Here is a 15000-nt window from a genome sequence, read left to right as displayed (position 1 = left end):
CTTGTTTCTAACTTTTCCTTGTAGTGCTGTACTGTAGTAGTGATTTTGTGTTAGGTTGGTGTATATATTTTTTTTATTTCAAGTGAATAACACATGTATGTACCGGTATAACCATATCCACATGATTTTATATGTGCATTTGTGTATTGTTTGTCCAATAAGGAATCGCGTTCTCAATCAAGCCTATGACCCTCTATCATTGACTCTAAAATCACTGCAATAATTGTTTAACACCAGCAAAAGTTTCATATACGATTTCAAGAATTATTTATTTTGGTATTTTGATACAAAATATGAGTTGTGGACACCAACATTTTGCTTATGTTTATTCTGGCAAAATAAGCTTGGGCTGAACAAGCGATGAAAATAAATTTTACAAAGACGAGTAGCTCTCAGCCATTTTCATTTATTAAATTTGGCTCTAAAAAGAAAAAAAAAAAGAAGGAAAATACTGCTGCAAATGTACATCTTACTTTAAAAAATCTATTAAAATTGCAATGTGACTTGTAGGCAAAATTGCAGTCATATAATGGAGATGTGTTAAAAAATACTAGATAATAGTTGTAGAACAAGGGCATACACAAACACAGCTGTTTCGTGTTAATGAAGGTTTCAAGACTTGTGAGTAAGAAAAGTTTCTGTTGCTGTGAGTGTGTTTGCATGTAACAAATGAGACATGTGGTGTGTGTACGCCCCAGCACAGCTGCAGCAATACTTTCTCCTCATCTCTTCATTATGTTGGTTTTCCTTCTTACCATCCTTTCCACGTAACTATCACATAGTCCCTTTGGTGAAATTACTGAAAAAATTACTTATTAATCAAAAATATTCATGTGTTTAAATGTGTAAAGGTCATGCTGAAGAAATTATTGTAACAATACACTGAAGAGCATGGCCACCTGTTCTCCACATGTACAGGGCACAGAAATAGAAGAATATAGTTGGTGCAACATTTGCAGTTATAAAACGTTTCACTCTTCTGGACTTTCTTTAAAATGTTAGCATGTGTCTGTGGGGATGTTTGTCTTTTCATCCATAAGCACATTTGTGAGGTCAGAAATCATTGATGCTGGACCGCAAGGATATCCTGCTACCAACTATCTCTTTTGTAGTTCATTCTAAAAGTCTTAAAAGGGTCATATTGTGATTTTTTCTGGGATATTTAAATCTTCAAAGACTTCAATGTGGCGTACATAACAAGGTATGGTAGTGCTTTGGTCAAAATGTTGCATAGATTTAGTTTTACAGACAATTTTCAAGTCCTTCAAATTGCGCTGTTGTGGGGGTAGTCTAATTTTGTGCCGAAGCCCTCCTATAGGCTTAGCCTTCTTCAACTACTTCTCCACCTTGTCATCCATGTTGTTGTTTTTTGCGTTTCCATATCGAGTCTACTGACATTTATAAGTTATAACTGTATACTACTTTGTATAAGAAATGGCAACAGCATAGGATATCAGCTAGCATTTGCATGTAAGAGGCAGTCCACCCCACAACAAAGGATAGAGAAACATAAGAACTTAATGACTACAACTGAATAAAAATTACAGATTTACGCAAAGCTCTTCGGGTATACCTCATATATGGAGATATTTGCTGACGTAACTTTGGCAAAAAAATTACCGCACTAAAGTCTCGAATTCCAAACGGCTTGTTCGGAGTAAGATTGGAAGAAGGCAAGATTGTTTTGTAAAGGTCTCCGCCATGCCTCCAAGGTTTGATTTTAGACTTTCAGGACTCACGGGGATACTAAATAGACAATAACAGGTACCAACAGGTAAAAAAAGTTGGTTTTGCATTATAGGTCACCTTTAATGAACCTCTAAGCAGGAGTATGATGAGCATTTGTGGAGTATCATGAGGCTTTGAATCTGTCCTCTATAGCAGTGGTTCTCAACCTTTTTTCAGTGATGTACCCCCTGTGAAAAATTTTTTTTAATTCAAGTACCCCTTAATCAGAGCAAAGCATTTTTGGTTGAAAAAAAGTGAAAAAAAAGTAAAATACAACACTATGTCATCAGTTACTGATTTATTAAATTGTATAACAGTGCAAAATATTGCTAATTTATAGTGGTCTTAAACTATTTGTAAGAAAAAAAAGATATAAAATTAACTAAAAACTTGTTGGAAAATAAACAAGTAATTGAATTATAAATCAAGATTTCTACACATAGAAGTAATCATCAACTTAAAGTGCCCTCTTTGGGAATTGTAATAGAGATCCATCTGGATTAATGAACTTAATTCTAAATATTTCTTCACAAAAAAAGAAATCTTTAACATCGATATTTATGGAACATGTCCACAAAAAAAATCTAGCTGTCAACACTGAATATTGTTGCATTTCTTCTCACAGTTTATGACCTTACATTCATATTTTGTTGAAGTATTATTCAATAAATATATTTATAAAGGATTTTTGAATTGTTGCTATTTTTAGAATATCAAAAAAAAATCTCACGTACCCCTTGACATACCTACAAGTACCCCCAGGGGTACGCTTACCCCCATTTGAGAACCACTGCTCTATAGTAACAAACAGTATGGGGTCTTGAACAAATGTTGCCACCCAAGTGTCAAGTAAGTAGTTTTTTTTAATCTTTTTTTTCCCCGAGTCACATCGGCTCCTTTCTTTTGTGGGGGTAGCTGATGTAATTAATTTGCATGTAATGGGGGTCATTATCTGATTCTTTTGCAAAGGTAATAAACTGCTCTTGTTTTATGTCTTTATTTCAGGCATTCAGGATTTAATCAATTCCAAAAAAGATTTGTTTTGTTTGATACTTTGGTCTATTAAGTGCATCTTGCTCTGTATGCAACATTTTAAATGATTATGTGAAGAATGTGTGTGTTTTTACCTAGGTCCAGTCCCACAGTGCTATTCAACCTACTCGGAGGAGAGCTCCTGCCCGGCATGCTATGAGTGCTCCTGGACAGGGGAATTTGTAGCGTCAGGTCGCTGGTGAAAGACGGCTTCTGCCTCACCAAGGCGTTAGTGGGGAACAGGAACTGGGCATATGACACCGACTGAGGCACAAAGAGAGTGATGGAGGTTGTTGAGTTGGTTATTCTGACATTAGCAAGTGTGCAAGTGTTGTGTAGGGGTATTGAAATAGGGAAACAAGTGAGAATGTCATACAAGAGACCCATGCATCCATCCATCCATTTCCTACCGCTTATTCCCTTTCGGGGTCGCGGGGGGCGCTGGCGCCTATCTCAGCTACAATCGGGCGGAAGGCAGGGTACATACAAGAGACCCATAAAATGTAATTTATAACATATGTATATCTATATTTCTCTATCTATATCTATATACATAAACACATACAAACCCCGTTTCCATATGAGTTGAGAAATTGTGTTAGATATAAATATAAACGGAATACAATGATTTGCAACCCATATTTAATTTAATGCACTACAATGACAAAATATTTGATGTTCAAACTCATAAACATTATTTTTTTTGCAAATAATGAGTAACTTAGAATTTCTTTGTTGCAACAGGTGCCAAAGTAGTTGGGAAAGGACATGTTCACCACTTTGTTACATCATTTTTTCATTTAACAACACTCAATAAACGTATGGAAATCAAGTAAACTAATTGTTGAAGCTTTGAAAGTGGAATTCTTTACCATATTTGATTGGAGTACAGCTTCAGTCATTCAACAGTGCGGGGTCTTGTTGTCGTATTTTACGCTTCATAATGCGCCCCACATTTTCACTGGGAGACATGTTAACCTGTGTGATGACTGTATTATGCTGATGGTATATATTTGTACCATGAATTGATTAAACATGGACCCCGACTTAAACAAGTTGAAAAACGTATTCAAGTGTTACCATTTAGAGGTCAATTGTACGGAATGTGCACTGAACCGTGCAATCTACTAAAAAAAAGTTTCAATCAATCAATCATTCAATCAAAGTCTGGACTGGAAGGCGGGCCAGGAAAGTACTTTTTACGAAGCCATGCTGTTGCAACACTTGTCTTGCTGAAATAAGCAGGGGCGTCCATGATAACGTTGCTTGGATGACAACATATGTTACTCCAAAACCTGGATGGACCATTCAGCATTAATGATGCCTTCACAGATCTGTAAGTTGCCCATTCACCCCCATACCATCACAGATGCTGGCTTTTGAACTTTGCGCCTATAAAGATCCGAATGGTTAATGTCCTCTTTGTCCTGGAGGACACCACGTCCTCTGTTTCCAAATACAATTTGAAATGTGGACTCGTCAGCCCACAAAACACCTTTCCACTCTGCATTAGTCCATCTTAAGGGAGCCCAGCCAAGTTGGAGGCGTTTCAGGATATTGTTGATAAATGGGTTTGGCTTTGCATGGCAGAGTTTTAACTTGCACTTACAGATGTAGCAACCAGCTGTAGTTACTGACAGTGGTATCATGAAGTGTTCCTGAACCCATGTGGTGATATCCTTTACACACTGATGTCGGTTTTTGATGCAGTGCCGCCTGAGGGATCAAAAGCCCGTAATATCATCGCTTACGTGCAGTGATTTCTCCAGATTCTCTGAACTTTTTGATGATTTTACTGACAGTAGATGGTAAAAACCCTAAATTCCTTGCAATAACTCATTGAGAAATGTTGTTCTAAAATAAGTTCGACAATTTGCTTACAAAGTGGTGACCCTCACCCCACCCTTGTTTGTGAATTACTTAGCATTTCATGAAAGCTGCTTTTATACCCAATCATGGCACCCAATTGTTCCCAATTAGCCTGCACACCTGTGGGATGTTCCAAATAAGTGTTTGATGAGCATTCCTCAACTTAATCAGTATTTATTGCCACCTTTCCCAACTTCTTTGTCACGTGTTGCTGACATGAAATTCTAAAGTTAATGACTATTTGCAAAAAAAAAAATGTTTATGAGTTTCAACATCAAATATGTTGTCTTTGTAGCATATTCAACTGACTATGGGTTGAAAATGATTTGCAAATCATCAAAAGGTTCAGAAAATCTGGAAAAATCACTGCACGTAAGCGATGATATTACGGACCTTTGAGCCCTCAGGCGGTACTGCATCAAAAACCGACATCAGTGTGTAAAGGATATCACCACATTGGCTCAGGAATACTTCAGAAAACCACTGTCAGTAACTACAGTTGGTCGCTACATCTGTAAGTGCAAGTTAAAACTGTACTATGCAAAGCGAAAGCCATTTTTAAAAAACACCCAGGAACGCCGCCGGCTACGCTGGGCCTGAGCTCATCTAAGATGGATTGATGCAAAGTGGAAAAGTGTTCTGTGGTCTGACGAGTGCACATGTCAAATTATATTTGGAAACTGTGGATGTGGTGTCCTCCTGAACAAAGAGGAAAATAACCTTCTGGATTGTTATAGGCGCAAAGTTCAAAAGCCAGCATCTGTGATGGTATGGGGGTGTATTAGTGCCCAAGGCATGGGTAACTTACACATCTGTGAAGGCACCATTAATGCTGAATGGTCCATACAGGTTTTGGAGCAACATATGTTGTCATCCAAGCAACGTTATCATGGACGCCCCTGCTTAATTTCAGCAAAACAAAGCCAAGCCACATGTTACACCAGCGTGGCTTCGTAGTAAAAGAGTGCAGGTACTTTCCTGGCCCGCCTGCAGTCCAGACATGTCTCCCATCGAAAATGTGTGGCGCATTATGAAGCGTAAAATACGACAACAAATCATTTTCAACCCATAGTCAGTTGAACAACTTAGGCTGTACATCAAGGAAGAATGGGAAGGAATTCCACTTTCAAAGCTTCAACAATCAGTTCCCAAACATTTATTGAGTGTTGTTAAAAGAAAATGTGATGTAACACAGTGGTGAACATGCCCTTTCCCAACTACTTTGGCACGTGTTGCAACCATTGAATTCTAAGTTAATTATTATTTGCAAAAAAACATAAGGTTTGAGTTTAAACCTCACATATATCTTGTCTTTGTAGTGCATTCAATCAAATATGGCTTGAAACAGATTTGCAAATCATTGTATTCCGTTTATATTTACATCCAACACAATTTCCCAACTCATACACACACACACACACACACACACACACACACACACACACACACATACATACATACAAACATACATACATATACATATATATATATATATATATATATATATATATATATATATACATATGTATATACATACACATATATACATATATACACATACACACATAATATATATAAAATAAATGTATATGTTATACATACATACATATATGCACATACTGCACAGTATGTATATATACAGTATATTTTAAATGTCAAGATAAACTAAATTTTTTTGTGAAAGTCAAATACCATTGCTTGAATCAAATTAAGACTGTCTCACACTACCTATACCCCCCTTAAAAAAAGGGTTTATTACATCTGGTAGTGGCAAATTAAAAACACGGAACTCTAGCACTCACAGGCGTCATAACATTATAAACCAAACAGTTAAGCTTTCACACAGAACACCAGCATTTGGTAACAATGATGAGGTGATGAAAAAATGGATGAAACACACATCTACCTGTGGCAACATCAAATACATTTTAAGTTTCTCATCAATTAGCTTATAACTGTGGTGTGTTCAAGAACCATTGAATAGTTCAAAATAGAAGTGTCATAGGGCTTTGAGGACAGGGGAATCTTAGCACCCAGGAGATGCACTAATGATAAACATAAAACATATTGTGGACTTTCTGTTCATTGAGTATGTAATTTAGTGTTCAGGGAGCATATTGTTGTGGTACATGCGGTCTCCATCTTCCTCCGCTGTGGTTCCACCCAGAGGGTGCGCTGACAGCGCACCCGGACACGCCCCCGCGCTCATCAAGCGGACCGCTCCCACTCTCCGCTGCAGCTGGCCGCAGTCCACACCTGTGACTAATGACGTGAGGCTGTATAAGAGGACCAGTGGACCAAGGATCAGCGCGGGAACTTAGTTCTCTACTGACGTTCAGTAAGCTGTAATCCTGCGTTATGCGATCATGCTGTGATTTTCCCTCTCCATGTTCTCAGTGTGTTTCCTTGTGTCTCCTCCGCAGTGCCCCCCCCCCGTTGCCTGGAAAGAGAGCTGTGCGTCTCTCTTCTACCTCTGGACTTTGACTGCCTCCCTCTATCCTTGACCCCCCCCGCTTTGGACTCGGATCTCTTGACGCCCCTCTCAGCCCCACGGCCCCCCGCTTGTATCCCAGATCACCTACTTGTTCCCTTGACGTTCCTTCACTCTCGTCAACACGTTGGTAACACACACTTCAGTTAACCTACACACTTAGCCTCACACCACATACACTTTTGAATCTATATTTCACATTCCATTCCCTTAGTTCGTTTTCTATTGTTTGATTATTATAGATATATGATTTAACATATATATTAAATCTCTATACACTACTGCCACCTGGTGTCCGTTTGCCGTCACCTCCCCTTTAGTCAAACACAACAGTAAGTTCCCGCCAAATTTTATAGTAGGACATGACGGCACAGTTTTTTTTTTGTTTTATAGCCCCGCCCCAGTGACTTTGGCTCCGCCCCAGTGACTTTTTTTTCCCCCCTTCCTTTTTGTCCCTCTCAGGATGTATTATCTTCGACCCAACTCTCTCCTTTGAGTCACACATTAAAAGCGTTACTAAAACGGCCTTCTTTCATCTCCGTAATATCGCTAAAATTCGCTCCATTTTGTCCACTAAAGACGCCGAGATCATTATCCATGCGTTTGTTACGTCTCGTCTCGATTACTGTAACGTATTATTTTCGGGTCTCCCAATGTCTAGCATTAAAAGATTACAGTTGGTACAAAATGCGGCTGCTAGACTTTTGACAAGAACAAGAAAGTTTGATCATATTACGCCTGTACTGGCTCACCTGCACTGGCTTCCTGTGCACTTAAGATGTGACTTTAAGGTTTTACTACTTACGTATAAAATACTACACGGTCTAGCTCCAGCCTATCTTGCCGATTGTATTGTACCGTATGTCCCGGCAAGAAATCTGCGTTCAAAAGACTCCGGCTTATTAGTGATTCCTAGAGCTCAAAAAAAGTCTGCGGGCTATAGAGCGTTTTCCGTTCGGGCTCCAGTACTCTGGAATGCCCTCCCGGTAACAGTTCGAGATGCTACCTCAGTAGAAGCATTTAAGTCTCATCTTAAAACTCATCTGTATACTCTAGCCTTTAAATAGACCTCCTTTTTAGACCAGTTGATCTGCCGCTTCTTTTCTTTTCTTTCTCCTATGTCCCCCCCTCCCTTGTGGAGGGGGTCCGGTCCGATGACCATGGATGAAGTACTGGCTGTCCAGAGTCGAGACCCAGGATGGACCGCTCGCCTGTATCGGTTGGGGACATCTCTACGCTGCTGATCCGCTTGAGATGGTTTCCTGTGGACGGGACTCTCACTGCTGTCTTGGAGCCACTATGGATTGAACTTTCACAGTATCATGTTAGACCCGCTCGACATCCATTGCTTTCGGTCCCCTAGAGGGGGGGGGTTGCCCACATCTGAGGTCCTCTCCAAGGTTTCTCATAGTCAGCATTGTCGCTGGCGTCCCACTGAATGTGAATTCTCCCTGCCCACTGGGTGTGAGTTTTCCTTGCCCTTTTGTGGGTTCTTCCGAGGATGTTGTAGTCGTAATGATTTGTGCAGTCCTTTGAGACATTTGTGATTTGGGGCTATATAAATAAACATTGATTGATTGATTGATTTTTCTTTTTCCTCCACCATGGACAATGTTTATAGCCCTCAACACTCTCTCAAGGGACTGTTTAAATTTAATACAGGGAAGGAGGAATGTTCTCGGCGCCTGAACACCCTCTTCCCACCCTTTGTTCCTCAGCCAGCAGGAAGCGTCTGGCATCTGCTTTCGGAAGGGGGGGATAGTACTGGTGGTTGTGCTGGTGTGGGGGCACAGCGGCACCCAGACAGGCAAACACCTTTCAGACATATACCATCTGTCTTTCATTTTAGTACTGGTGGCTGTGCTAATGTGGTAGCACAGCTGCAACCAGACAGACATTCCCCTGCCAGAGATATCCCACCTATCTTCCGCTTTTCCCAGCCGCAGCCACTAGTCCCCTGGCTAGCCTCCGAGCTAGCGCCTGTCCACGAACTAGCCTCCGAGCTAGCGCCTGCCTCCGAGCTAACCTCCGAGCCAGCGCCAGCCCCCGAGCTAACCTCCGAGCCAGCGCCAGCCCCCGAGCTAACCTCCGAGCCAGCGCCAGCCCCCGAGCTAACCTCCGAGCCAGCGCCAGCCCCCGAGCTAACCTCCGAGCCAGCGCCAGCCCCCGAGCTAACCTCCGAGCCAGCGCCAGCCCCCGAGCTAGCCTCCGAGCCAGCGCCAGCCCCCGAGCTAGCCCCCGAGCCAGCGCCAGCCCCCGAGCCAGCGCCAGCCTCCGAGCTAGCCCCCGAGCCAGCGCCAGCCTCCGAGCTAGCCCCCGAGCCAGCGCCAGCCTCCGAGCTAGCCCCCGAGCCAGCGCCAGCCTCCGAGCTAGCCCCCGAGCCAGCGCCAGCCTCTGAGCTAGCCCCCGAGCCAGCGGCAGCCTCCGAGCTAGCCCCCGAGCCAGCGGCAGCCTCCGAGCTAGCCCCCGAGCCAGCGGCAGTCTCCGAGCTAGCCCCCGAGCCAGCGGCAGTCTCCGAGCTAGCCCCCGAGCCAGCGGCAGTCTCCGAGCTAGCCCCCGAGCCAGCGGCAGTCTCCGAGCTAGCCCCCGAGCCAGCGGCAGTCTCCGAGCTAGCCCCCGAGCCAGCGGCAGTCTCCGAGCTAGCCCCCGAGCCAGCGGCAGTCTCCGAACCAGCACCAGCTCCTCGGCTAGCGCCCAAGCTAGCCTTAGCCTCGGAGCTAGCGCCTGTCCCCAGGCTGGCCCCTGTGTCTCCACCAGCACCCAGGCTGGCCTTGACCGCTGCCCCTCGGCCTGCAGCGCGGACTTCAGCACCTCGGCCAGCTCCTAAACTGCTCTCCTCGCCTCTGTCTCCAATGACGCCTGCCGCTTCCACGCCGCCGATGACGTCCACCTATTCCTCTACGCCTCAGACGACTTCTTCTGCTGCTTCCACGCCTCCGACGTCACCTCCTCTCTTCTGGCGAGACGCACCATGGCGCCACTCGAGTCCGCCTCCCCGACGACCAAGATGGTGGCCGTTCCTTGGTCGCCCGCCTCGCCGGTCTCAGCGACGTTCTACTCGCCGCCGCCACCAGACTCGTCCCCGGTGGATTCGGGGAAACCTGGGCCGGCGACCCACCACCAGTTCACCCCTCCACCCTCCCTTGACTTTTGTTCCTGCTTTTGGGGGGGTTCAGATTCCTGGACATCTGGAATCTGTCCATAGGGGGGGCTACTGTTGTGGTACATGCGGTCTCCATCTTCCTCCGCTGTGGTTCCACCCAGAGGGTGCGCTGACAGCGCACCCGGACACGCCCCCACGCTCATCAAGCGGACCGCGCCCACTCTCCGCTGCAGCTGGCCGCACTCCACACCTGTGACTAATGACGTGAGGCTGTATAAGAGGACCAGTGGACCAAGGATCAGCGCGGGAACTTTAGTTCTCTACTGACGTTCAGTAAACCGTAATCCTGCGTTATGCGATCCTGCTTTCCCTGTGTTTTTCCCTCTCCATGTTCTCAGTGTGTTTCCTTGTGTCTCCTCCGCAGTGCCCCCCCCCGTTGCCTGGAAAGAGAGCTGTGCGTCTCTCTTCTACCTCTGGACTTTGACTGCCTCCCTCTATCCTCGACTCCCCCGCTTTGGACTCGGATCTCTTGACGCCCCTCTCAGCCCCACGGACCCCCGCTTGTATCCCGGATCACCTGCTTGTTCCCTTGACGTTCCTTCACTCTCGTCTACACGTTGGTAACACACACTTCAGTTAACCTACACACATAGCCTCACATCACATACACTTTTGAATCTATATTTCACATTCCATTCCCTTAGTTCGTTTTCTATTGTTTGATTATTATAGATATATGATTTAACATATATATATTAAATCTCTATACACTACTGCCCGTTTGCCGTCACCTCCCCTTTAGTCAAACACAACACATATACATGCAAGAGGTAACTGGCTTCCAATAGCAATCCCATCCATCCATCCATTTTCTACCGCTTATTCCCTTTCGGGGTCGCGGGGGGCGCTGGCGCCTATTTCAGCTACAATCGGGCGGAAGGCAGGGTACACCCTGGACAAGTCGCCACCTCATCGCAGGGCCCCAATAGCAATCCCATCTTTGAAAAGTTGAAAACTAAATTAAGGTGCATGCGGTTTAAAAAAAAAATAGTTTCAACCTGAATTTGTGCAACAATATATATTCTCAGTGCATATACATGTGTGTATGGGTGGGGGGTATTATGGCAGAATTTGGCGCTACACTCCTGGTGTTGTGTTGATGTACCCTGCCATAGGTATCCAAGTGAAACCCCTCTAGTCCCATCTCCAAGGACGTGGAAATATTCCCGGATGAGTGTCTCCTCCTGGGGTGATTCAACATTGGGTCACTAGAGACAGAAAGCAAACAAAAAGATTCAACTGTGCACAGCAGAGTCAATCTTTTCAGCCTTCTTTTAAAAAAGAAAAAAACTATTTATTTTTAAACAAAAATGTTGTTAAAAAAAATAAAAACAATGTGAAACAGTATGTTTGCTGTTACTTTGTGTTGATATTACTTCAGTTTGAACTTGATGAGCATTACTGTTCTCATAACAGTATCCTCTTCTTGTAGCTATTGTAATGATCACCTAGTCCTTCCTCAAAATATATGAGGCACTTTAAACGCTATCTTCTGTAAGCTTTTAACCTATCTGCACCTTCAGAAATGTTAATAAATGACAATTAGGTGATTCATACTATGATGAATCATATCTAGGAGGCTTGCGCCAAAGGAGTCATTCTAACAAACTCTGCAGTTTCAATCCAGCTTTGTGGGGTGTTTGCAATTTTCGAGCCACCAATTTTAAATGAGCAACATCTGTTCTCCTTGCATGTCAAGTGGCCAAAAAACCTCCAAGATGGTCCTGCACTCTCATACTTCCTTTACACTGAAATTAGGCATTGACATGTTTCCCTATATGCTCACTTCTGGTGAATGTGTGTGTGTGTGTGTGTGTGTGTGTGTGTGTGTGTGTGACTACCTGAGGTAAAAACTCTCTCCATAGGGCATAATAGAGAAGGCAGCACAGAGTGATCTTTTAGCACAGATCAGCACAATCCTGAAACAAACAAAATACACATTATCAGTTTCTTTGCCGACCTTCATGTTGTGAATATTACAGGACCTGGAATTGTAAATGCTGCGATTTAAGCAAAACATAAATAAATAAAAAATGACAATACAGTATCTTAGGAGAGTATGTATTAGTTTTCTCAAATTAAATAAGCAGGAAGGTTGTTTTTTTTTTTTACCTAAGTGAGGATAAACAAATACCATGTACAGTATTTTAGACATTTGTGTGTTGTGACACATTTGCAAACCGTGATGAATGTTTACACCTCCTGAAAAGTATTCCACCAGGAATTAGAGCAGCTCTGAAGGCAAAACAACATTAACGAGTGTGTGTTGTATCGTCTCTGGCGATACTGTCATTTGTGTGGGTTGCCTGGGGAAAACATATACTGTGGATCATGTTTATAATAGATAATCATTCACACCTTAACATTCGTCCTACACCATAATTCCATGGTAAAAATTGATAAAAATTATTTGGCTGAGTGACAACCACAGGATAAGATTTATGTCCTGACAAGATGCGTAATAGCTGGCACACACATATGTACAGTATAAACACACACACACACACACACACACACACACAGTTCCCATGATGCATGGGAAAGTGAGGAGCAAACAGTCTGTGGGGAGTTGAGTGAAAACATGACTCGGATGTGAAGACTGTCCATCCATAAGTCCAACTCTTTTTGTCACACTAGGGACATTTTTGGCCATAACACTGAAGAATGACAGTCTACACCATGGGTGTCCAAACTTTTTCCACTGAGGGCCGCACATGGAAAAATTAAAGCATGCGGGGGCCATTTTGATATTTTTCATTTTCAAACCATAACAAAATATATGGATTTTTAAAATGTATTTTACCTCTAGAGGGACCGGGGACCATAAAGGGTCTCAGTTAATACAACGTTTAAAAAAAGTCACATTTGTATTATTTTATATTTAAGGCTAATCTCTATATCAACTTTAAAAAAATAAAGGTTTTATGGCTTTTCGGTAAAAACATCTTTGTTTTTTTAATAGTAAAACTAAAATATGCAGTATTTAGTCATTAGAGACCTAAAATATCAATAATGCAGAACACCATTGATTTTATTTCTTTATTATTTTTGAGTAATCACAGTGAAAAGATAAATAAAATACCACTAAATATATTTGGGATCCAAAAGATTCCCCACTCAGAAAGTGATACATTTTTATTAGTTTTTTTTTTTAAACTTTCAACACTTAAGTTACGAGGTCAACTTCAGATATATCTGTCGATTTTATGTTTAAACTATTATTTTGTTTAGTTTTATGGTATTTTGTCAAAGAAAACTTTGTTTTTATATGGCAACTGCACAATATATGCAATAGTTACCACATAAAACATTTTAAAATAAAATATTTGAACTAATTGGAGCTTTGAAAATAATTCATTATAACATGGATTTTTTTGTCATTTTTTTTGGGGAGCAATGGCAAAAAAATAAAAAATAAATAATTGATTGATTGTAACTTGTAATTAGTAGATTGCACAGTACAGTATATATTCTGTACAAGTGACCACTAAAAGGTAACACCCAAATAAGTTTTTTACTTGTTTAAGTTGGGTTCCACGTTAATCAATTCATGGTAAAGATGGGTTTTACATGGTAAAATAAAGACAAAAGAAAAAAAAGCCTGCTTGGCAGCTTTGTGTCAACATTGCAACTTTGTCTCGATAGAGTTCACCTCATTCCGATATTTTTAATGTTATTTTTTATTTTTGCAATAGCATTTCCAGAATGTCTGGCGGGCCGGTAAACAATTAGCTTCGGGGCGCAAATGGCCGCCCGGGCCGCACTTTGGACATCCCTGGTCTACACCTATTAAGTAAAGTTAATTATATTTATATAGCGCTATTTTCTAGAGACTCAAAGCGCTTTACATTAAACTTTACATAAACCCATTATCAAAGTCCTTAAACTATATTTAAACCAGTGTGGGTGGCACTGGGAGCAGGAGGGTAAAGTGTCTTGCCCGGCCGGGTCACAACGGCATTGACTACGATGTTGGTAGCGGGGATTGAACCTGGAACCCTCAAATTGCTGGGATGGCTGCTCTACCCACCGAGCCACGCCGCCCCTAAAAACATGTACTTTTATTGCTTAACGACTGTCTTTAAGGGGGACGGATGGTGATTTTGCAGAAGCGGCAACTCATAAGATTAATGCATTTGGCGTGAGCTTGCACACAGTTTTGGAAATCTCTGAACCGCTGGGTTTCGGAGTATTTAATAAAAAAAAAAGTGATTTCTCTACATTACAATTGTTCGCCATCAACTCAATTTTATAAAATTTTACAGTGGTTTATTTAATACATTGAAAGGTTTCCTTTCGAGAAACCATGAAATATTGAAAACATTTAAGTAAAACCAATTCTGGGCTCTTTGAAGTAGCTTATATATATATATATGTATATGTATATGTATATATATATATATATATATATATATATATATATATATATATATATATATATATATATATATGTATATATGTATATATGTATATATATACGGCGCCTCAGGAAGGGGAAGCAGTGCACTATCAACACCGTGTATGGTGCGGATGGTGTTCTGCTGACTTCGACTGCGGATGTTGTGGATCGGTGGAGGGAATACTTCGAAGACCTCCTCAATCCCACCAACACGTCTTTCTTTGAGGAAGCGGTGCCAGGGGAATCTGTAGTGGACTCCCCTATTTCTGGGGCTGAGGTCGCTGAGGTAGTTAAAAAGCTCCTCGGCGGCAAGGCCCC

General features: G+C 42.2%; 1 protein-coding gene across 2 annotated transcripts in view; it reads right to left on the bottom strand.

Moving 5' to 3' along the window:
- cables2b (Cdk5 and Abl enzyme substrate 2b) overlaps positions 1–15000 on the bottom strand; it is a 69496-nt gene that overhangs the window by 10919 nt on the left and 43577 nt on the right. For both annotated transcript variants that reach the window (XM_061904293.1, XM_061904292.1), the window contains 3 exons: positions 12125–12202; positions 11389–11491; positions 2856–3024 (listed from right to left, as the gene is read on the bottom strand). In XM_061904293.1, the coding sequence (XP_061760277.1) occupies positions 2856–3024; positions 11389–11491; positions 12125–12202 (350 nt within the window). The remainder of the gene's footprint in view (positions 1–2855; positions 3025–11388; positions 11492–12124; positions 12203–15000) is intronic.

Source organism: Nerophis ophidion, linkage group LG06, assembly GCF_033978795.1.
Source record: "Nerophis ophidion isolate RoL-2023_Sa linkage group LG06, RoL_Noph_v1.0, whole genome shotgun sequence".
Classification (NCBI taxonomy): Eukaryota; Metazoa; Chordata; class Actinopteri; order Syngnathiformes; family Syngnathidae; genus Nerophis; species Nerophis ophidion.
This window is presented reverse-complemented; position numbering and strand designations above follow the sequence as displayed.